At 38.8% G+C, this 23,983-nt stretch overlaps 1 protein-coding gene across 3 annotated transcripts in view; it reads left to right on the top strand.

Moving 5' to 3' along the window:
* Positions 1–23,983, top strand: part of PDE1A (phosphodiesterase 1A) — a 130,351-nt gene that overhangs the window by 87,172 nt on the left and 19,196 nt on the right. The window contains exons 11-16 of one of the 3 annotated variants that reach the window (XR_005955563.1): positions 241–322; positions 1,588–1,708; positions 3,907–4,091; positions 14,487–14,762; positions 19,867–19,986; positions 20,311–21,862. Coding sequence is in view for 1 of the 3 variants with exons in the window: in XM_041472848.1 (XP_041328782.1) it covers positions 241–322; positions 1,588–1,708; positions 3,907–4,091; positions 14,487–14,762; positions 19,867–19,943 (741 nt within the window). In the remaining 2 variants the exon portion in view is untranslated. Of the gene's footprint in view, positions 1–240; positions 323–1,587; positions 1,709–3,906; positions 4,092–14,486; positions 14,763–19,866; positions 19,987–20,310; positions 23,454–23,983 lie in introns of those variants that run through there. The other 2 variants (XM_041472848.1, XR_005955564.1) reach the window with 2 other exon arrangements.

The following is a 23,983-nucleotide window of genomic DNA, read 5'->3' as shown; positions in this document are numbered from 1 at the left end:
TCATATATTTTAAATCTCATTGCCAGATGCCTTCTGTTGAGGAGAACTTGAAATAAGCTTCTTTACACAAAAGTTGCCAAAAGCAAGTCAGAATTTAGACTCTTAATCGAAATTTGAAGATTTGTCTCTGACTTGTTTTTATTCAGGAATATAAATTAATGAAGTGATCTTGAATAAATACTAAGAATATTCAGATTCCATCAAATATATGCTTATAATATTAAACATTGTTGTTTACAGGGAGACAAGGAGGCTGCTTTAGGTCTTCAATTTTCCCCACTTTGTGACCGCAAGTCCACTTTGGTAGCTCAGTCTCAAATAGGTAATGAAAATCTGTGTTTTTCTCTTTTTTGTCTGTATAGGAGCATGTAAATTCACAAGGATATTTAATTTACCCATTTTGAATTTTAAATGTTTAAAATTCCATCATATGGAAGGTATTTCTTTGCACCTATCTGTTCACCAAACTCCTGTACTTTTGCAGCAGAATGGTGCTGGTCTCAAAAGAACATGATGTCATTTCAGCATATGTGAGGGAGGGGTAGGAGAGGGATTAACCAAAATACTGGACATGAGCCCAGCTTCTACTGTACACACTTTAGAGTCTGGCAGATCATGTCCTCAAATTGCTTATCTCTTGCTTAAGAACTCGCAGGTCTCTATTATAATCTGAAAGTACCAGTTTGTAGGTGCATCTCAGCTCAAAGCTAATTAAGAAATCAGCCCTCTGGACTGCAAGTAAGCCTGTCAGTGTCTCAGGGTCAAACTACAGAGGGTCAAGCCTCCCTGGCTCAGTCACTTTTTGTATCCTTTATTCCATTTCACTGGGAGTTTGAAGCCAGTATGTTTGAGCATCATATCTACTGGAGGAGAGAAGCTGGATTCCAGATTGACTCCTGTTACTCATCTTCACGCTGGGTTGCATGCTTAGAGCAGGAAGACATCTGGAAATCCATTGCTAGCTCATGTTTTAACATATCTTTTTTTCTGTTAAGTGCTCAGTAGAGAATAATGCTTCATTCTCTCACTGTGTCATTCCATACCATGATGAGCACTTTAGAATGTAAAAGACATTGTTCAGAGCTGACATCTCAGAACTGTGGGATGAATGCTGTCTCCTAAGGATATTACTTGTTCTCTTCACTGATTTGACAGAGCCCTCCTACACACTGTGAAATAACACTTTACCTCCACAGAATAATAAACAGCAATTTGAAATATTAACTCCTTGGCAAGAAGCTCCGAATAGTAAAAGAGACAGCATGGCTTGTAGCATTCTGGCTCAACAGTAACTTCCCTTCTATTCAATAATTAATACTCATTTCAAATGGTAGGTGTGTTCAGCAGTGCATTAAATTTACAAGGAAAAAGAATGAAAAGCTGTAATTATTAATATCTACTTATATCTACACAGTTTCAGGTGTTTTTTGTTTCAATTGTGCTTTTTTCTTCAAGATTATACTAGTGGTATTTAGTATATTGAATTGGGACTGCAGTTAGAAAATTAGCCGAGTGGCAAGTATTCATTTTTAGATTTAAGACTTGTGGAAATATAAAACCTGATTTTTCTCTCTTTTTCGTCTTTAGGTTTCATTGATTTCATAGTAGAACCAACATTTTCTCTTCTTACTGATTCAATGGAGAAAATTGTTATGCCTCTTATAGAGGAAGCGACAAAATCTGAAAGTCCTGCATTTGGGACCCCCAGGTATGAATACACTGCTTTGTTATTAAACTAACATAAGCTCACATAGTAATCATAATAATGTGATTCTCAAGGTGATCTTGGTTATGTGAAGCTGGGGAGGTAACAAACAGCTGTGCAGTATTGCCACCCTGTGGGGCTGCATTGTATTTGCAATGTGCTATTTTGCCCCATTGACTGAACAATACAATTGTACATATAAAAAGGCAAAATCCCAGTAATCATCAGAATAAACACATACAAACCACGAAATTTATTTCTACAATTTAAAATATAATATTTCCAATAGGCTATTGAAATTCCTGTACCTATAAGGCAAAGTAGCTACAACAGTGTAATTTGAGTGTAATTTAAGTGGCTTCTTGCTGAAAGCATTGTTGAATAACCAGATACTGCCTTTACAAATACTGCCTCTGTTATAATATTTTTATTTCACTTTAAAACTGTAACTTGAGCTTTTACTGACGTTACTAAATGATAACTCTGCAAGGCAATTTTTCATTTGCTGGGCTTTAGTTAGATTCCAGTAACAAAAGGGTGAACCTAGCACTTTCCTATGTTTTGCTAACTAGAAGCAAGTAGGACTTACTAGAAGTAGGTATTTATGATGGAGTTTTTAGTGTTTTGGGGAACAGTGCTAAACTAAGGTATTACTGATAACAAATTTGTTTACATCCTCCTTCACAAAAGAGTGATTAGCAGCTGCAAATAATTAGCAGCTTCAGGCTTCATTTTTGGTTGATGTTCATGACTGAATGGCAAATGAAAAAAAGGCTTATGATCCAGGAAAAAATCCTTCATGTGAGATGGAGGATAAAGGGAATTTTTCTTTGTATAGAATCAAGTGCCACACTTCTGAGGAGAGTGGAGAGCCTGTAGCACAATACAGAAAAGTCTGAGCCAGAGAATTGCACACACACTGCTGCGTGGACACCATGAGATGGTGCCTGGAAAACACTAGAATTATGGCCTATTCTTTCCATTCTTTCCCATTCAACATCTCTGGAGCACATGGAAATTGCAGTTAACGCTTCTTGTGAAGTTTTTGTTGGTATACTCACTGCAATTATTTTCTGATTAATGGAAACCCATTTGTATGTATATTAACATCTGTCTTTGGTACCAATGAGATAAACCATGCAGCAAAGTTGAATAAACAAAATCTATTAAGACATGAGTACCTGCACAAGGTTGGAAATAGGTCTTATTTTTTAATTCTAAGAAAAAAAGGGCATTCATTCTTTTTTCCCCCACCTTTCCCACCATATACATATAGGGATAATTTCACTTCTGCTTACCTGTAGATGTAAACTAGCTGCAGTCTCTATTTAGTGTGTGTTAAAGCCACTCAAATCTTGCTTTGACTACACTTGAAGTTTTGTAACTTGAAGAAAATTTTCAGCTCAAGCGTGGCCTATTCTTTCCCATTCAACATCTCTGGAGCACATGGAAATTGCAGTTAACGCTTCTTGTGAAGTTTTTGTTGGTATACTCACTGCAATTATTTTCTGATTAATGGAAACCCATTTGTATGTATATTAACATCTGTCTTTGGTACCAATGAGATAAACCATGCAGCAAAGTTGAATAAACAAAATCTATTAAGACATGAGTACCTGCACAAGGTTGGAAATAGGTCTTATTTTTTAATTCTAAGAAAAAAAGGGCATTCATTCTTTTTTCCCCCACCTTTCCCACCATATACATATAGGGATAATTTCACTTCTGCTTACCTGTAGATGTAAACTAGCTGCAGTCTCTATTTAGTGTGTGTTAAAGCCACTCAAATCTTGCTTTGACTACACTTGAAGTTTTGTAACTTGAAGAAAATTTTCAGCTCAAGCAAAACTTACCTCTCATATACGTCATGTCTTCCTTTTTTTTAAATGGGTCAAAAAATAATGATCAGATGTCTTCCCTGTGAGACCCAAGGATACCATTCACCATTCAAAAACACAGCTAAGAAGCTGCTCAAAAAAGGCTGTGCAAACATTCTTTTAAGAATTAAATTACAAGTAATGTATTTTCATCTGTCACATTTTTTTTCAAGAATCCCCTGGAAAACGGTCATCTTAGGCAAGCTCTGGTAAAAACTATTTTTTCAAGTTAGTTCCTAAGCAACTTGATTGACATCAACTGTTTGTGTATTATTAAAATTGCCTGACTGTATTTATAATTTGGGGTTTTTTTCCCTTGTCCAGCCAAAATAGTTTGGGAGCAGTAAGCAACGCTGAAGCACAAAGACGACCTGGGTTTAAAAGTACAGGTGATGGAGGGGCTCACATAGAAAATTCTCTAGCAACTGTAGACCTAAGGGGCTTCAAGGACAACTTGATGAAGATCATTCAAGCAAACAAAGAAAGATGGAAAGAATTGGCAGCAGAAGGTATGATATGTTAAGATAGAATGTTTTTATAGGTTACTCCCTAAGACCTCACCTATGTTCATTTTTTTATTTCTATCAACCTGTAAAAAGGCATAGTTGTCTTGTACTCATATATTTTGTCTTAATGTTTGTTTTAGATGCTCCTGTTTTGCTCTCCCAGGAGGTCTAAAGAGGTGTAGGTGGTTAGGGGATGGGAGTAAATCATATAGCCTGTGCAATAAGTCTCTGTGTTGCACAGCTTATCTTTAGAGGTCTGGTTTAGAAATGTGCATTCTTGCACTTCTAATTGTAACTGATACTGACATCTGCTTTAAATGCCAAAATCAACAATTCAAAGTGGTGTGTGCTGCCACATTTCTTCAGAAATGTGAAAGTTGTGCTTTGCTATTAGAAATGCTATTTGTTCCCCACTGTATGGAATAAAATTCTGTATTGAAGGCTTCTTGGGACTATGCTGTAGGCAATTATTTAAATGACCCAGTGGATCTAAAGATTTGGGCAATCACTGCATGCATTAGGCCTAAGCAAGCCAAAAGTGACTCTTCATTTGCCAGTAGATAGTTAAGAAAGCCAAACCTGCACAGAGTATTTCAGTTCATAAGCCATACCTGAAAATTACCTGAAATTACAGTTACCTGAGTGAAATGTTTTTCAATCACCTGAGTGATAATTGTTGAGAAGAGTTTATAACTTCAATCTTGGTTAAGTGAATTGGGAATATTTTGTCCACAGTCTGTGTTATTTCCTAGTAAGTACCTGGAATATTTCAGCATAGCATTTCACTGCAGAGACTGGTCTTGCTGTACATGACCTGACACTGACAGCTGGGAATGATATCCTGGAACCCAGTGCCAGCTTTGTTTTTCATCCCATCATCCAAATCAATGTCTTTTTTTCCCAAAGAGGTGTCAGACGAGACAGAAAAAGAGTGCTGAACAGTGACAAAATCTAATTTAGTGTTAAATTGCAAATGAATAGTCTCATTAGGAGGATATTAAGAGTAAGCTTCCATACATCTTTTGTGACAAAGGTTTGAAAGAGTGAGGTGGAAGGGGCCTCTGAGGAGAGGATTCCATTAATACTGTCTCTTCTTCCTGAGAAGCTTTATATAACCAAATGCTTGCTTTGGTGTTGCCCAACTAATAATGGCTGGTCAAAAGGGAAAAACTGCTAATTTGCAGATGGTCACAGAAGACCATCAGAGTGCTCAAGGCCACTTAGCTACAACCTGCAGAAATCAAGCAGCCCTGAGCTGGTGACATGACAGGTCCTTCAATGTGGCGTAATGGAGAGAGAACTTGTTGTCTGGAAGTTTGTCCTTTCCAGTTACACAGAACTAACCAGTTTGATTCTGGTGCATGAACTTTTTAGTATGCTCTTCTGGAGAGGTACGGTGCTATCAAAGGGCACTGTTTCCACTTCATTCCCAGGGCTTTGTTGTGCTCTATAAATTACTGATATATTTAGCCCAGTTTTACTGGACTGCTGACAGGCATTGAAAACACACAGCTACTTGCAGCAACAGATTTAAAAATTACTTTGGGTAAGGTTGCAGTCAATATCAATGTAAGGCCCAGCAAAATCCAGGAAACTCTGGGCACGCTTCCTACTCTGACAACCAGAGATGTTAATGTTGAAGGCTCGATGGATTTTGTTGAGGTTGTGGTTGTCCTAACCTCCTTTTCTTCCATCAACTTGAGTAATGAAGCATGTCTAAGTACTTCCTGAACAGAACTATGGAATTGCAGTAAAACATACATTAGGGAAGCTGATGAGTAAGTGAAAATAGCTGGGGTTGGGGCCAGCGCCTGATGAACAATATTGTCTCTTTGTGGTTGTGGCTGAATCTGTTTTTTGAACTACTCTGTGAGGAAAAGATTTATAGAAATCTGCTGCCACAAAGAGGCTACTTGCAGCAATATCTGCAGTTGACTGGAGCATGGCAGAGAGACCTTCGGGGTGCCAGTTTAGCCTGTAGAGGAAACCTTGTGAATAATACAAATACTTTTGAGTACACATTTATATTTTATTAGTAAACAGATAGTAATGTGTTTTTATTAATTAACAGCTGTGGGATGGATTGTGTAAGTTTTTTGGAAATTATATTTTCCATTCATTTGGAATGGAATGTCTGCATCCACAGTCCGTATGTCGGCCCTGAGGACTGCTGTAAAAGAGTTTTTTGTTAAGTAACAATAGCTTTCTGTAGAGGACTTGCTGAGGTAGCACGTAATCCTTGCCACTAAATGGAAAAGGGAGTCTCCTCAACTGGTCTAGTATATCTGCTCTGAAGCTGTACCATGTAAAGGCTGAAAATCCTTAATCAGGCAAAATGAGCATCTAGTATAAAAAATATTGCAATACATCCCCCTTCCCTTTAAATTATTTTCAGATTAACCAAGTTTGACTAAGTTGTAAGTTAGTAACCTGAGCCCTTGAACTTGAGATGATTAGTCTCATCTTGTCTAGATCTCATGCTACCTTCTCTGACTCCATGCTTGATGAAAAATCTTTAGGCTGCTTTGGGCATGTGTATGAAGTTGTGCTTTATTTGTATGTTAGTAGGAGCATGTACTGAGAGGTGTCAGAGAAAAATCACTGCCAGGTGAAAGTAGTGCTGTCATTGTTCCTAGCTAGATAATTTGTGACAAGTCACAAATTGCTGAATGCACTGAGGAGGTCACATGTATGTGGTAGTAAACAAGCTGGCTTAGTGCAGATCTTCAAACATGCTTCCGGAGCTAACTATGACAAACAGAGCTTGTGCTGTTAAAGGAACCATCTGCATTCTTGTCAATGGGCTCTGCAAACACCAGATATTGTTCCCAGTTTAGTTCACAGGCTCAGGAGAAGTTGTCTCCATAAAATGTAGTACTACAGATGCACACGGAGTAGAGAAAGGAAACTTGCAACATTCCGTGTAATTTCCTGAGGATGACCTGAACTCATGCCAGCTTTTCAGGATAAGGTTGCACATGTAGCACCGGAGGCAGTTCATCTGGAGCAAGGGCTCCCTTAGCAAGAGCCAGAGAAGATGGTCAGACTCCTGTGCCAGGCAGTCCAGAGGAAAAGACTAATTCTCAGTGGCAGTGTTGTTGACAGGGAAGCTGTCCTGGAGTTGCTGGGGTTACCTCGCCCTGAAAAGACAGCTGCTGTTGGGGCTTGATTCAGAGCAAGCAGCTTTTGCAAGTGTGTGCTTTTTGGAAAGGCCTGTGTTAGTAAGGGAAGTTTTCATCTACCTAGGCAGCTGTTTGAAAGCCTCCTTAACAGAAGGCTCTGTAAATAGGATGGCTCCACTTTGCTAAAAAGGCCATGTCTTGTGTAATTGATGCAGAGGAGCTCAGTGCTTATAGAGCTCAGGCTCTATAGCCTAAGGGTCTTCAACCTTTCACCACTGGAGAATTAGAGGAATGTTTCTCAGGCCTTTCAGGGAGTGCTGTTAACAGGGAATTACCATAATGATCAAACATCTGGGATTCTAATTTGAAAGCCTTGATGTTTAATTAATATTCCAAGCCCCAATCACCATATAATCTGTCTCTGTTCAACTCAACACAGTGATGAAGATACTATTCCATCCTGTGCTTTTTTCAACACATTTTGTTGATGGCTGCTGTTTGCTATTATTATATTGTAGCAAATGGACAGTAAATGTGCTCAAATGTATCTGAGAGGTTCTTTCATTAAAGAATATGTGTCTAAGTGGATTTGAAGGTCTGAAAGTTGTTGATCTACTGAGAAAGCTGTAAGAAGCACAAAACTTATCGGGAAAGCTTTAACTACCATGTGAAATCCTTCACCGTGCCCTTCTTAGAATATAATTGTAAAACAATTATTTAATATTTTAAATATTTTATTTAGTGTTTATTCCTTTATTCATACTTAGTTTGTTCTATAAAAATGTTCCAAAGATTTACTAATAAAATTGGTCTTGGCAAGCTCAGGTACTCTTAACAGAATGTAAGGGTACGGACTAATCATGCTTGCTGATTTATATGCTTTGATCTCTTCAGTAGTTATCATTGTAAATAAAGTCACAGGGATAAAAAAATATCATTAATTTCTGTTTATAATGAACAGAAAGAGGCACAGGCAGCTCAGGACACTCACCTGAGGTCATATGACAACACAAAGGTATGCAGAACAGCACACCAAAAGTCCAGCTGCCAATCAAATGGGCCCATCTGCAGCATAATACAACAGCAGTTGTATTACAAACTTATTGTTTCCATCTTATGCTTATGTAACTCTTCTAAAGTATTCAGTGTTACAGGACCTGACCCAAGTTTGCATTATCTATATGGAAAGACATCAGTGACAAATGTTTTTCTCAACACTTTTGGCAGTGCACTGGGCTGCATGGCTTGAAAGTGTATGCCTGGGATGACTGACCTCATCAAGGTGGGATGAAAAATATGTGAGGCTGAACGAGTCTCTCACACTGGCCTCTGCTTAATTTTGATTCTAAAAATGTGACAAAATAACTATTGCATCTTCGGAGTACAGATCAGCTTTTTTTTTTTTTCCCCCACGGGCAGCAATTTTGAATAACAAATGTCTCTTCTGAAAGACCTGTGCATGGTACCTGCAGGCTCCCCTCGGGCACTTTCAGTTCTGCATACTTCCAGTCACAATAACCACAGGGCTCAGTTCCATTTTGTCTGAAAGATTTTCTCTGCAGACTCACTAACAAGAAGAGAGTAGCAGCTGCTGAAATGTGAAAATCTGAGAGTGATGATCTGATAGCATGTTAATGTGACTTAGCAGCCGCTAGGAAGGGCGGGCCGTGGGAGGATGTGTGTGACAGTCACAGAAACTGACTGACAGTTTGGCACATGAAATCTACCCTAATGGACGGTTTTATTCTGTTGGAAAGTAATCAATTCAGGAGGCTAAAGGAGTCCCATCTAGTATCAGTGACAGTGATTTTAATTGCAGTGCTAAAATGCTTAGGTCATAAGCAGTTTCTGAACTAATTCAGAAATGTGTTAAGTGGGAAAAGAAGAATTTTTCAGCATGGTCTGAGTAAGTGCAAGGAGTGGGTTGAGCTAAGAGTAGGAAGAAATGTTTGATATTGGCAATACCTGTAAATCAGAGACTAAGGAATAGTAACTGACCTAATAATGGAACCTCTGAGAGCTGACCCATCTCTGCACATGACAGTCTGCATTACTTAAAGCACCTTTTCCCTCTAGTGGGATCACAGCAGCACGTTGCTTCTGTTCCCTGTCCCAAAAATTCCAGCGTTCAAGCCCCCATGCTTACAGCTAAACAGCAAAAGAGAAGTAAAAGGTAGGGGTAGAAACCCTAGGAAACCATAAACTCACAAATTGTTTTTAACTAAATTCTTTAGTGAAAAGTTTTGATTTAATTAGCTAATTTAGTCTTTGCTACTTTTTATATATGACATAATGCTATAGCATTAAGTACCACTGGATTGCATGGTTTGTGGTGGTTTTATATACTCCTATAACTGTGATGAAATTTATGTGGTGAGCTGAAAGTGGAAGGAATCAGTACCTAAATAACTCTGTGTGTTACTGCAATATTTTCTTGGGTTTGACAATGGCAGGTTGGTTGGGGATATTCATGGTTGTTTGGGAGCATTTAACTTTAAACTTACTTGGTAGTTCCAGAGGCACCAGGATCAGTCCTCTCCTTCTCTGCAGAATTTTGATGCTCTATCCTGGTCTTTTCATTTTCTCTTTAATATGGCTGATGTGAGAACATGTCTCCTAGGAAGGTACATTTCCTTCCCATGTTGTCCTGGTTTCGGTGATTTGTCACTGCTTTCTGGAGTTTCATTTTGCAGTAAAAAAAGGCAGACAAACATTGAAATCAAAGTTTGTCGTAGTATACACAGAGATTCCGTAACATCCAGCAGCATTCTTCCTTTCAGAGTCCTCAAATAATTTAATTGTTAGTGAAGATTAACAGCTTTCCTCTCTAATTCAGTAGTTTCCTAATTGTTAAAACTTTCATGTCATCATGTCTTTCCGTAAGGATTAAGAATTGTAGCTTATCTTCAACACAGCCAATTGCAGTGTGATTGAGCAGATATTTGTTTTATTGGGGTTTACAGTCACTGCTGTAGCTGGTTTGAGATGTCCTGCTTGCACGTGGCTTTTGTGTTTTTCCTCTCTATTCCTGTTAAATCAAGACATGCTCAAGTGATGCAATTGCTGTAAATAAGAAGGTGATTTACAAGCCATGTACTGTGCAGGTTGCAGCAGTTGAATCCTCTTTGGTGTACTACAGAAAGGTGAGAAAACAATGTTGATGGGCATACACAGAAGAGAAAGTTCCAAAATGTAACAAAGCTTCCTCCCCACTTGGACCATGTCCTGAAAGTGTTGCTGCACACATAGGCAGTAACAAACAGGGCTGGTGGAAAGCAGTGTTGTAGTTGATAGTACAGAACCTCCAGGGCCTCTCTGGTACTTTAGGGACACCACAGACTGCTACAGCCAGGGGCTAGAGATCGAGTCTTGTGGCAGTTTTAGTGTTTCATGGGCATTGCAGTCTTTCATTGGACTGATAGGGGTTCAGTGCTCCCATTCACTCCAGCAAACAATAAAAAAAAGAACTTAAAGAAATCAATTAAATTTTCTTTTCTAAATCACCTGTTAAGTGAAAAAAAAAAACCAAAAACACCCAACAAAAAACCCTGGTGACTTAATAAAAAAAGTGTATAATCTGATTAAAAGAAGAGAGGAAAGAAGTTGCCTTCACTAGTTAACATATTTTCTGCAAATGCAAAATTACTGAGTACCAGAATTTTTCAGCTATTCTGAAATTTGGCTACTGCATTACGAATCCTGCCAGTTTCCAAACAAAATATTGTATTACAGTTATTTTGCCAATAGCCTGAACACAATGGAAGAGGGACACCCTTTCTATCATGTTTGTTTCAAATGCCATTATTGCTTCTCATAAAGGACTGTTCTGCATTTCCTTGCTCTTTCTGAAATCCTGCCTTAAAGCACAGTCCTTTATGAGAGGGATTAATAGAATCCATATTCTATAGAGGAATTCACACAAATTTTGCTGAATAACACTTGGATTCTTGTAAAGAAAACAAACCTAACAGCTGAAAAATACATAAACAGACCTGTCTCCTGGCACTTTTGCCAAGTTAAAGCAGAGAGAGCAAAACCAGTAGCAGAAACAACAACACATACCCTGAACTGACTGCACTGCACAATGTTCTCCTGCCTGCCTTTAGTTGAATGGCTGTGAAGTCCCTGAGCTCTGCAGTGCCTAACAGATACACAAAAATTTTTCTGAGGGTCAAGATGGATTAATCTATTTATTTGTATTGAATATTAAGAATGTTCAAATACCAGATTACCTGATTCATTTAGGATACTCCATTTCCATGTCTGGCTGGCCATGGTACTGTGCCCACAGGAAGGGAGAGCTTGCTCTTCCCAGAAGCCCAGTGCAGGGTAAGGGGCAGCAGCCTGGCCCACTGCTCTCAGAGGGTCCTGGAATTTTGTGGCTGGCTGGAGGCAGGGACTGTCAGAGTCTTCATTACAATTCTTCCTGCACAGCAGTGGGGGTCAGACATCATGTCAGCTCCATTTCTCTTACACTAGTAGGATTAATTTAGCATTGCCCTGCTTGAATTCTAGATATTTGGTTACTGTCCCAGTCTCAGCTTCATTTAGACTGCTAGATAATTCTGTTTCATCAGAATGATATAGGACAGAAGAAATTATAGAGAATTGCAAATATTATATGCACTATAAAAGTCCCATGTAGTATAAAGTACAATTATTAGCTGTTATAGAAAGCAGAAATCTATATTTTCCCAGCACATTTAGCATATTCCACAAGTGGCTGACATACCATAAGAACCCAGCATCTTTCATCTTTCTAGCAGTGGATTAAAGCTGAGTGGAGCAAAGCAAGTCAGGACATAGATTTAGATGTCCAGCAGGTGAGAGACTTAATACTTAGAAAACAGAGGGGGCTCTTAATGACACTTGTGACATCATCATAGAGAATTTTGTACTTGAGGCTTCTCAGTCTCTGTCACTCCCACCAGCCACTCCTGTAGTCTCACACCAGTCTAAATGCAAAAAGCTTAACTTTTATCTGGTACATTGCCAAGTGTATCTTGGTGCAGAGATAGTTCATTTCAAAGCTCCATCCATCAGTTAGTCCAGAGTTAGAGTTTGGCTCTGGTTTAGGTATCCTTAAACTGACAAATTTGAGATCATCAGTCATAGAAATTGGAGACCATCATGGCATAAGTCAAGAACAAGCCATCAGAATTGTTATTATTAACAATAATCCTTATTGTTAAGGATTAAACCCTTAACCTTCATTTTCCAGTTTAAGTTTGGTAGGGAGTGAATAAGAACAATTTTAAGTTTGGATATTCAGCTTTATGAACAAAAAATAGTAGTAAATTTTGCGTGTATGAATATTCTGAGCTTTCTTGTATGAGAATAAAATGGTCAGCCATCCAGTAACACCAAGACACACCTGAATTCTGGCTAGAATAGTCCTAAAACAACATTCAGTGAGAAAAATACTCTCTTCTTACTAGCTTTTTGGTTAAAAAATCTCACCAGCATGAGCTACATTAATGTTACTTTTATGTGTGCTCCTTGTTCAGCTTTTCTTTTTTTAACTTACTGATGCATCTGAACAGTGTGTGAAATATTTTATCTTTGACTTTTCTTGGGGTTTTTTATTAAGCTAAGGAAAAATGCTGTAGTTGTGCCATTTGGAGGCGAATATGGCACAAAAATCACTTTCTTAGGAAAAAAGCTTTATGTAGGTAGGTTATATCATGAGTGACAGGTGCTTTAAATAACGTCTCTAGATTGAACATAACTTGCATTAACTTCCATATACATATTTCTCAATGGTTTTAACCTAACCTCTTCTCTGTAAGAGCTACATTGAAGTCTGTAGAAAAAGACTACCTGTACAAGTTTCAGAAAATTTGGAATCTAAACCAAACAGGATTCTAAATTTTTGGAATAAATGGTTTAACAATGTAGAAGTTGTTCAAATTTTAAACTTCTTGATTTTTTAAAAAAAGTGTACTAGAAAGTATAAATTACAAAAAAGGAAATTAATCATTCCATGCTTCTGTGCATCAGTTCAGGTTTGAAGATGTTCCCATCCATCCCATTTCACAGACCAAACTGTACTTCAGGGGGAACTTTTCTCTGGATTTAGAAAAGTGAGGGGGTGCCAAATACTAACAGCAATAAAAACCCAGTCTGGGTTATCTTTCAGTTGTCATGTGCAATCACTTGTGGCCTGGATTTAGACTGGTCATTCAAAATCAGAGTTTCTGGGAGTTGCCAGTTGAATTCAATCAGTATCTCAATGCTTGGTTTCCTTCCATAGTAATTCCTAACATCCAAATTAGAAATTTTATGCAATGTCTTGAAGCTGTTTTATGCCCATGTTGTTCAAACTGCAATGCTAACTTTTTTAATTGACAGTCTTTGGTATCTTCTATACTAGTGTGCAGATTCTAAAATCTAAATTTATGAAATGCAGATTATAATAGCAAGAAAATAGGCCCTCCATGAAGATGGTACATTTATTTTTTGTTGGACTCTTCACCTACCATCACAAGTTTTCCATTCTCTGTTTCTTTTTCATCTAGTTTCATCATCCTGGTGCCACCTCTCTGTGCTGTTTTGTTCTTTCTCCTTTTACTCTGGGCCATTTAATTTGTACTTTTCTCCAGGTCTTTGAAATAAAGTGAGGAATAGATCATTCCACAAACATTTTTTTTTCCTGTTGCTGCTGTCCCCCGAAGCACAGTTGCCCCCATATCTGTTCCTTCCTGTTCTAGATGTGCCTTCAGCCAAAATGGCAGCAGTACAGGACAGCACATGTATAGCCCCCTATAGCTTGTTCCAGCTTGTTCCCAACTGGATGGTTTGGACTTTTCCAAGTTGGTAGGGCCATTTCCTTCAGGGCTTCCCTTTAGTTCTGATGCCTACCCCATCGCAGCAAGGCATTCCCCTTCATGCCCTCGCTCTCTTGCAGAACTGATGAGCTCTGCTCTTCCTAGTCCTGTGTCAGCAAACACCACTGCAGAGGGACATGCCTGCAGCAAGGGGTCCTTCTGCTCCCATCCTCCAGGTTACTGTTGTCTGATGATTGTCCTTGCTCTGTATTATGGCCAAAAAGGAGGTACATATTAGACATCAAACCCGAAAGAGGACCGCTACGGTTCAGCTGCAGTCGTGCAATCAGGAGCAGAATCTGACCCATGTTAAACACTGGGCATGGCCTCATGCAGAAACTGGTGTTCACAGTGTTCCTGTGTGCAGCTCTATATGTCACTACTCTGAAATCAAAAAATTGTGGCATATCCTTCTTATCTAATTCACCTATTTTGTTCCCTCTTTGTAGAAGAACTTGTGAAAAATGTTGGTGAACAGGAAAAAGACCAAAGCAGAAATTCCACAGATGCACAGTTACAGGAAGAGGCAACAAGGACACAAAATGAGAGTAGTCAGGGGAGTGATGGTACAGCCTGTCCTCCCAGATCCATCGTCCTACAAGTAGTCTCTTTCGACACTCCTCTGAGTGATGAATCCAGCTCAGAAAAGTGCACTAAGTCTGATCCGAACCAGAAAGATCTCAGCGATGCCCAGCAAGAGACCCAGAATACAGACCCACTGAATGGTAATGCTTCATCACAGAGCACAAGCCAGTCTAATGAAGCTGTCCAGGGTGAAGCTGCGGCAGTGTCTGGTATCTCCCTGTCAAACATCAACAGCAATGTAAAATATTGAAATAAGGTGTTGGACAAACCACCAGCATAGGACAGTTTCTTCAGGCCTGTGTAAAAGGGGTAGTATCCTAAAACAAAAAATAGAAGCATATAAACAAATATCAACTTCTTGATATCAGCTATTTGGGATCTACTAGGAAATTCTTTAGAGAATATACTTCAGCTGAACTTGAAGAATGGTTTTAGAATAATTTAAAGATATATTTTTACAATTAAATAGTCATCTGTTACTGGAGAATAAGGTAAACTTTCAGAACAGAACTATCTAATATTTTCTTTTTGAATAAGTAATTACACTATTAATATTTGTTCTCCTTAGTTTGGGTACCTAATAGGATTTTGTTAACCACATCCTTTGTACCAAACATAGTGTGAATCTAAGAGTTAAGCTTAAGTAGATGGAATTTTCCAACTGTAGCTGTCGTGGGACTGTGTCATTCACTTGATCAGGAAGATCAGTCTCTTGGCTGTAGCTGCTGGACAAATGGAACAGCCAGAAAATCGCTAAAATGTCAGAATATGTTTTTAGAGTGTAAGTATTTTATCACAAGATGACCATGTCTAGTATCTGGAGAGTTCAACACAGTATCAAGGGCAGCATGCCTGATCAATGAGGAATAGATGTTATCAAAGGAAGAGGAAGACATTGTACATCTTCATTTTATTTTCCAAGTTTGCTTATAGTTAGAGTAAGCTTTGAGCTGTTAGGGTAATAAGAATAATTAAGGATATAATGACACTTCTTTTCCTCACTTTTACTTAAAATATGAAACTCATTAATGCTTTAATGACAGTAAGCCTTGCAATATTGTGCCAGAAGTATGGCATTGTCTGAGCAGCAACATTGAAGTGCTTATAATGGTTAGCTTAGACATGAGTATATGACTTGGCATATTTCTCAAAAAACCTTTTTATGAAGAACTCCCACTTACTCTAGATTTCCACATTACATGGCTCCATGCTTTTATTGTTGACAGGTTTTTTTCCATCAGAAATAACAGATGGTTAATTTAGGGCCCTAAATCAAAATATTTACACTAAAATTACTTTCACAGCATTTGAAGTTGTCTAATAACTGACATTTTAGCTTTTGACATGTATTTTTTACAACAGGTTTCTATTAAAACTCAAAATTTGAGTGCCTTAGAGAAGCCCCCATCTCCTAGATGTGGAATGCTGTAGGAAAAGCTGCATCTTTTATCTTTCAGACTTGGCAGAAGGCAGTTGTGGTGTAGCTGTACTTTTGGGTCTTCAGATGGCTGACCAACAAAAATAATGTTTGAGAGATACAACCCAGCATGCAGTTAGTTGCCATGTCAATCTTTGCATTCTAGCTTTCCAATAAGAACAGCGATTTCTTATTTTATAAAATGCTAATCTCATTTGTTTTCTAAGGTAGAAAACAAATGAGATTAGAGAATGCATTGTACTTTGAAACTTCAAACTGCAAAATTTATTAAATAGGTAAGAAACCATTAGGTTTTTAATAGTGCTTTTGCACCTTTGTTGATGTCCAGTGGATCCAGACAGGACTCTTTTAACCAGGGACAGACATTTTCAATGGAATGCTGCTTCAAGCAAGCAGAAGGTAGCAAATGCATGACCTTTCCCTGTTTCACAAATTAGACTTATTTGAGTATTCTAAGAGAGCCCATACATCTGTCAGGACACTCTTCATGTTTCTTCTAGACTTCTCTACTTCTGTAGTTTCTGTACTGAGGATGGGGGGCTGGAAGGCTAAGGGGATGCCCAGAGGGCTTGCTGACACCCAGGATGGACAAGTGAGCACCTGCAGGAGCTAGGGCTGGGAGGGTGAGATAGAAAGGGAAAAGAAAAGTAGCATGGGTATTCAAGCTATTGAAGTTTCATATGTTAGCTGTCATTATTCTGTCTTTTATAAAAAGCAGAAAATCCAGTTGTTTTCTGTGATTCAATTATAGCAGCTGGGGAACACTGGAACATGGTGTGTGTGAATTCTTGGGAACTGTCAATGAATGTCTGGATGTGCTATGGTGAGGGGGTTCCCCATTTAAAAAAATTTAAAAGGGGTTCTTTTCTGCTTTTTGTGTCACATCTCATTCTAGGTGTAGTTCTTGTAGACCTTCACATTTTAGTGACAGGAGTAATTCTGCCCTGGGTCCAGGTTGGTGCAAAGGGAAGACTGGAGGGTCACTGTTACAACTACTGCAGTTGAGACTGAATGTTGTTTTTCTCCACAATACCTTTTTTCCTTTCCATCATCTCACTTTCATTTAATTGAATGGTACAAGATTAAATGAAACTATTATAAGGTGATTTTTTAAGTGATGATTTTCCTTTTCTCCTGAGTGATTTATTAATTAGAACATTGATTTTAAAAACTGCTTATGTTTAATTAAACGACTCCACATTTCAATGATTTATAAATGCTAATTGGCAAACTTAACTCCTCACTCGTAATGATAGCCACATTAATCCTTAATATCAAAATGCAAGGGAGATAATAAATCTGTGATAAAAAAGATTGCCAGTAGCTTCACTCTGTATGACAGGAGAGGACTGCCCAGTCCCATCAAGTGTGCAGCACATTCCACATCACCAGCAGTCAGTCAGTGAGAGCCTCTGGAGAACAGCCAGGTTAAAGAGCAGTGGGCAGATCCACACCAACCATGTGCCAGTTTGATTTATGGTGCTGCAGGTGGCATCGGGATCACCTGTGCCGTGCCAATGCCTGGTGACTGCTCAGTGCAGCGGCGGCCCCGTGGAGCTGAGCGAGCGTGGAGCCCTCTGTGTCCCAGCAGAACAGGAGCAGATTGCTGTGCTGCCTGCCTCCTTAGTGCTCCTGGGGCAAACCAGGATCCTGGGACTAAGGGAAGGCATCCTTGTCCAGGCATGGGATAAGGATGGAAGGAATGTTAGATTAAAAATGCAAATAATGTGTTTATAAAAAAAGATAGGGTTTAGAAGATAACAGCCATTAGCAACCTCCTTTTTTTTATCATGTAAAAAAACTTGATGCACAAACAGAAAGCTATATATGCCTTAGAAGTTACTGTTTAGTTTTTTTGAAATTTATACCACAATATAATAAAGATATTAAGCTATTAGGGGACCTTCCAGAGGAGGTCACAGGATGGGAAGGGTCTAGAGCAGAAGCCATATGAGTAACAGCTGAGGTTACTTGGTCTGTTCAACCTGGAGAAGAAGAGACTGAGGGGAGACCTCACTGGAGCTACAACTTCCTCACAAGGGGAAGAGAAGGGGCAAGCACTGATCTCTTCTGTGGTGACAGTGGCAGGACCTGAGGGAATGGCCTGAAGTTATGTTGGGGAGGTTTTAGGTTGGATACTAGAAAAAGGTTCTTCACCCAGAGAGTGGCTGGGCACCAGAACAGGCTCCCCGGGGCAGTGGTCACAGCACCAAGGCTGACAGAGTTCAAGAAGCATTTGGATAAGGCTTTCAGGTACAGGGTGTGATTCTCGGCAACGGTGCTGAGTGAGACCAGGAGCTGGATGTGATGATCCTTGGGGGTCCTTTTAAACTTGGCATATTTTGTGATTCCATTAATTGTTTTGTTTTAAGACTTCCAAAAACTCAAGTGTCAAATTTAAAATCAAGGTGTTTAGATAAACAGCTTTTGCTTTCATACTTCTTCCCACCTCCTATTTTTTTTTGTTTGTTTTTATGGATAATAATGCTAATAAAGTTTTGCTAAATCCCTCGAAAAAGAGCCACAGGCTGAAAGATCTGTAGACATCCTTGTTCTAATTCTTGTCTAATTAATGTTATTCAAATTTTGAGGCTTTAAAAGCCTTTGAAATATGTGTTTGTTGTGTGAATTCCACCTACATTAAATTGATTGAAAATAAGGGGTGGTGTAGGATGCTGTTTGTGGGAATATGGCCCATCTGCTTGTGTCTGCATTACAGAGTGGGCAGCACACACTCTGCCACCATTCAAGGTAGTGAAACAAATGTGAAATCAGTAGCAATTCTTATTCATTTACAGTGAAGCCATGGCAGATTTGTAGGTACTAATTTTCTTCTTTCTTCATGCTTGTTCTCTTGAGTTTTCTTTCCTCTCTTCCTATTCTCTTTTCTGAACTGTCAGCCTCTTCTTCAACTCGCCATCATCTTTCAATTTTCCTTTCAGATCATGCATCATCTTCTTTCCCTTTCAGTTACTTCTGCCTTTGTTTTCTGGCTTTCAAAAATATTCCCCTCACTATTTTTATAACTTTTAAGCTTCTCCCAGGTCATCTCTTCCACTTTTGAGAGTTCTGTGCTTTTTCTTTCTGACATTGTCCATTCAGTGCTCTTACTGGTGGGATCTCTCTATCAAGTGGATACAACTGAGAAGTTACTATATGTAGTTAGTAAATAATGCTGTGAGTTTGCTACATTGTACCTTGCCGACCATCTCAGTGTATAAATTCCTCAGTGGTACTCATTCAAAGCAGCTGAAGGAATAGTTTAAGTAACAGTTTAATTCTATGACTGTCTATTTGCGATTCATCTTGTATCACTTAGTTTGAAAACTGCTTGTGTTACTCTGTGTCATTTCTCCTCTCTGATTGAATTTAGTTCTTAGAACCTGACACTGGCATCTTTCATTATCTGGGAGGAATTTAGACTCTGATTTGAAAGCATGTGGTAAAGAGAATTTAAACAGCGCTTTGCAGAGGATGAATTTTGACTTTCAATAAGCTGGAACAAAAAAAAATTAACCAAGCCCACTTTATTCACACTCATGTAAAAGTCGTCATAGTTTTGTTTCATACTGTGATCTGTTGCTTCCATTCTATCTTTTGCCTTGTGGATAAACCATAATGATTAGTCAATTCAAGATGATGCTTATTCTGGTGAGAAAGCAATTAAAGGAAGCAGTGACTGAAACCTCATTTTATCCTTAAAATATCTTGAGGAAGTAGATTCTGTCTGTCTGTGGCTGTGCAGATTCTCTTGACCTGGTTAACTTCCTCATTCAGGTTGCCAATCACATTTGTTTATCTTCCAGGTGAGCCTAAACACTGTAAGAAGTCAGAAGATATCGTAAAAGCCACGGAGCAGACAGAAGCACTGGTACAGAACTAGATTTGCTATTTCTTATAAGCTTCTGACATTTCAGGCAGGACAGGTAATTTGGTAATTTCTTTCTATTAATGGGGGGTGTTTTATACCATAAAGACTTGCTTAGTGCTATTCTTAACCTCTTTGTTCCATCCCAGTTGTGCTTATATTAAAAAATGTTGAAATGGGGACACAGAATACCCCACTTTCAATGTTGCCTTTAAAAAAATTCAGTATAAAGAAGGGAAAACCAGTATTTTTAAATCTGAATCCTTAATGTCAGAGTAAATGATCATGTGGTGAATCATCCTCAATTCAAGTGTATGGAATATTGGAAGTAGTAGTATCAGAAATCTCTTGTTTATGAATTTTCATTTGACCTCTGTTGCAGGAGAAAAGAACTCTAGCTGTTCCTACCTCATGATCTCAGAGGCTGTTATCTGTCAACTTGTTCTTGGATCATCCTATTTTTGTGGAGAGTGATTGAACAAAATGTTCAAAAATGTAAAATGTAAAACCTGAGCTGGTAACTCAAGGCACTTAAAAATTCGCAAGATTTCAGTTGTTTTTGTGTTGCTATTTCCTCTTCTATTCTGCTTTCTTAAACTAGCCAAAATAATCTTTTCAGCCAAAGTTGGACCTTGCTTTGTTGCATCACTGGTACCAGACATTTCCAGTTAATCATGAGACATGTGAAAACATGATGTTTGTCATCTGCCTGGGATTGCTGTTACATGTCACTGCTGCTGGCATCCAATGAAAATGGAAAATCAAAATGAAATGTGTTTCTAGATACTTGTTCATGCAATCATGCTGCATGCACCATAAAAGTCCTACTTGTTAGCTTCCTTAAAATATCTGGAAATAAATGTTTGTAGACTGTACAGGGAAGTTGCAAAGTTACGCTGACCAGCCTGCATGAATGAAGATTCTTCCCCACTGCAGTGGCTGCCATATGGACAGAACTGGTGTTGAACAAATTTGAAAATATTTGAAATATTTCTTTAAAATTAATTGAATAGCATCTGGTGTTAAAGATTAAAATATTCTGAATCCTGTAATATTTTGAAAGACAACAGCACTGGTGTCAGCCCTACCTTGAAGCTGGTACTTACTGTTTTGTAGGGTGGAAGAGACAGCAACAGAAATACATGAAAATTGCTTCACTTCAGCAAAATGTTGCGCTGCCTCTCAGACAGAACTGGAAGGTGACACAGAGGCCTTATGTCATGGTTTATCTCAAATGCAAAGGTGACAATATGCATCCAGCAACATCTTTGCTAGAGTTTGTTTCTTTTTGAGGGGCAGCAAAACCAGCAGCACACAGGCAGTTCTCTGCAAGAAGCCTCAGAATGAGCCCTCCAGCCCAAACTGTGCCCGTAAAGAAACTCCATTTTCATCTCTTCTTCCCTTGAGCTGCACATGACCCCTCTTGATTTGTCTGGGTGTCTTACAGAGCTGCAGCCAACCTCATTTCCCTCTGCTGGAACCTGCCAGGAAACTTATAGGCTCCTGTTCAGGTTGTAGGCACTCAGGTGGCTCCAGACGCTGCGCTCCCTGTTCTCCTTTTCGGAACCTGTGGTTATTACCTCACTGAACAAAAAGTCTTTCTAGTCAGCCATGGTCCACTGTGAAGGGGACTTGTGGGGGCAGTGGCACTCTCCTTTGTGCCAAGGGCGATTGACACCTGTGTGCTGTTCATCTGCTGCTTCAGGGATCCAACCAGAGCTCAGCAGGCATCAGGCTGCACCTCAACAAGGGCACGCTTTGTCCAGCTGAAGAAGAAATTACCAAACAATCCCCTTTGCTGACCCTTACATGTCCATACCTGTTGACTGTCTCTTTTCTGACAGCAGAGCAGTCAAAGTTGAGCTGGGAACAGTGTAAGCTCTGAGCCCCGGGACAAGGGCATGCTGAAAGATGGAATTCCTGTCATTGAATATGTAAGCCATATATGTGCTATGCATAAGTAGTATGCATAGTTTTAACTTAAGAAATGTTTGTGCATATAGGATGTAAAAAATAAATTTAAATTGTTTTGCGTATCTGGTCCAAGGCTTGTATTTAGCATGGACAAATTTCTGTACAGTGCCGTTAACGGATGAAATGTTAACAGATGAAATTGTATCATAGATGTTATAACGCAATCAATATTTTTTGCTAAGAGTTAAGAATTTATATATATTCTCTGCTGGTGTTTAAGCAAATTATTAGTAGCCTGGACCGCTCTGTGCACCTTTGCATCCTGTTTTGGGAATGTTGGACTCTTACTTTTCCTTTGTAATAAAATGTAAACCATCTTATGGCTTCTTATTGTCCTTATGACAAGAGAAGAAATTTAATGGTCATATCAGACTTTTTTTAATTGTAAGTTGCCATATGCTGTGGCAGTGAAAAATCTTTTTGATTAAGATCTGAGAAGTCAGAAACTTATTTTAGATAAGTAGATCATCTATAGTTCCCACCAAATTTGAAAAGAACAAAAGACAACTACTATCTTTAAAAACTGGGCCAGTTAGATACTTGCTACTGACTGTTTTTCAACATGATAATTTATGATTCACTGAGACTGAAAGTCTGAAGCAATCAGAATTTAATCTTTATATTGTATTTTCGCTTTCAGACTTTCACCATAGTTGAACTTAAAGGTTTTTTCTGTGTCTCTATCCCGCTGACATTTATTACTCTGCAAGAAGTTTCCCCTGGAAATACAAGCAGAAAATATAACAGGCTCTGCAGAGAACTTGAAGCACCCTGTGGGGCTCTCAGTGCCCTGTTGTCACAGTGAGCACCAAGATCTCCCACTGCAGAAGCTAGAAGGAGCTCCTGGTCTCACAGGAGGTGCTCATTGCCTGCAGATCTCATTCATTAGGATAGAAGAGTGATTTTTCTATAAATAATCCTATTTGCTCATTTGTATTCAGATTTTATCACTGTGGTAGATGTTACTGAAATACAAGAAGAGTCTTTAGTTTTTTGTTAATGCCAGCTGATTCTCTTTCTTTCTTCCTTCCTTCCTTTCTTCTTAGCAAGATTTTGCCTGGACATGACCCAAAGCTTGGTGTGTTGTTTGGATGAGGAGAAATTTTCTTTGATGGAAAAGACCAATAGAGCCAACACATGCTGGTTAAGGCTTTGTGCTGGGTGAAATTTGGGTTCATATGGGAGAAAGGCTTCTTGAGAGAGCCTCTCCCAGAAGAGTAGTTTTATCTCTGAAACCTGTAAGGCTGTGCTACCAAAACACTGCATGGGGCCCTAAGAAATGGTGTTTGTATCTGCATCTCTCCCACAGCATTCTGGGCATGTACCCTGCATCGAGCACACTGATGAGCTGTAGGTATAAATGAGCCCTCAAGAGTTTTATTTTGTACTTTTATCTTGAGATATATGACAGATATATTATGTAATATTGTTATGGGTTATGATCTAGCCAGTATTTTTTAATTTAATTTTCAAGAAGGCAATCTACAACTGTGTGTTTTTATCCTGCTGTATTTGTCCATATTTCCTATGATGATATTCCCAAATAAACCTGATTTGAGGGCAAGGATTGTGAAGCTCCTGAGTGTTAGTTACAAATTGGATTTCCTGGAGCATTTTTGCTCCTTTGTGTATGACTGACTTTGAGAAGTGACAGTGTGTATATATGGTCATTTCCAACCCTCTGACCCATTTGGGACTCCACAATTTTTCCATTACTGTCCCAGTTTGCCACACAAACTCACTCACACCCTCATAGCACATGTGAAAACAATTTCTTTAAGCTAGTCTTGCCTTCTTAGCCCTTATGGCTAAAATAGCCCCCACATGAAGAAAAACATAACCAATAAAATATTTTTTACACAAAAAAATTCATACTGTGGTTGAAATTGAAGAAGCCACTGGTACTGTACTTGTTAGCAACAGTTCTTCAGGAAGGATATGACTTTGAGAGATACCTCCATGGCATGGTGTAAATTTTATAATCCAAGTTCAGTGTAAATGGAAATAAAGAGGACCCCTTTCTACTTGGATTGAAAATGAATGGAAAGAATCCCATAGGCTCAAACATGTATCAAATCCTA

This window comes from Pyrgilauda ruficollis, unplaced genomic scaffold (assembly GCF_017590135.1).
Source record: "Pyrgilauda ruficollis isolate IOZ18807 unplaced genomic scaffold, ASM1759013v1 scaffold3, whole genome shotgun sequence".
NCBI lineage: Eukaryota > Metazoa > Chordata > Aves > Passeriformes > Passeridae > Pyrgilauda > Pyrgilauda ruficollis.
This window is presented reverse-complemented; position numbering and strand designations above follow the sequence as displayed.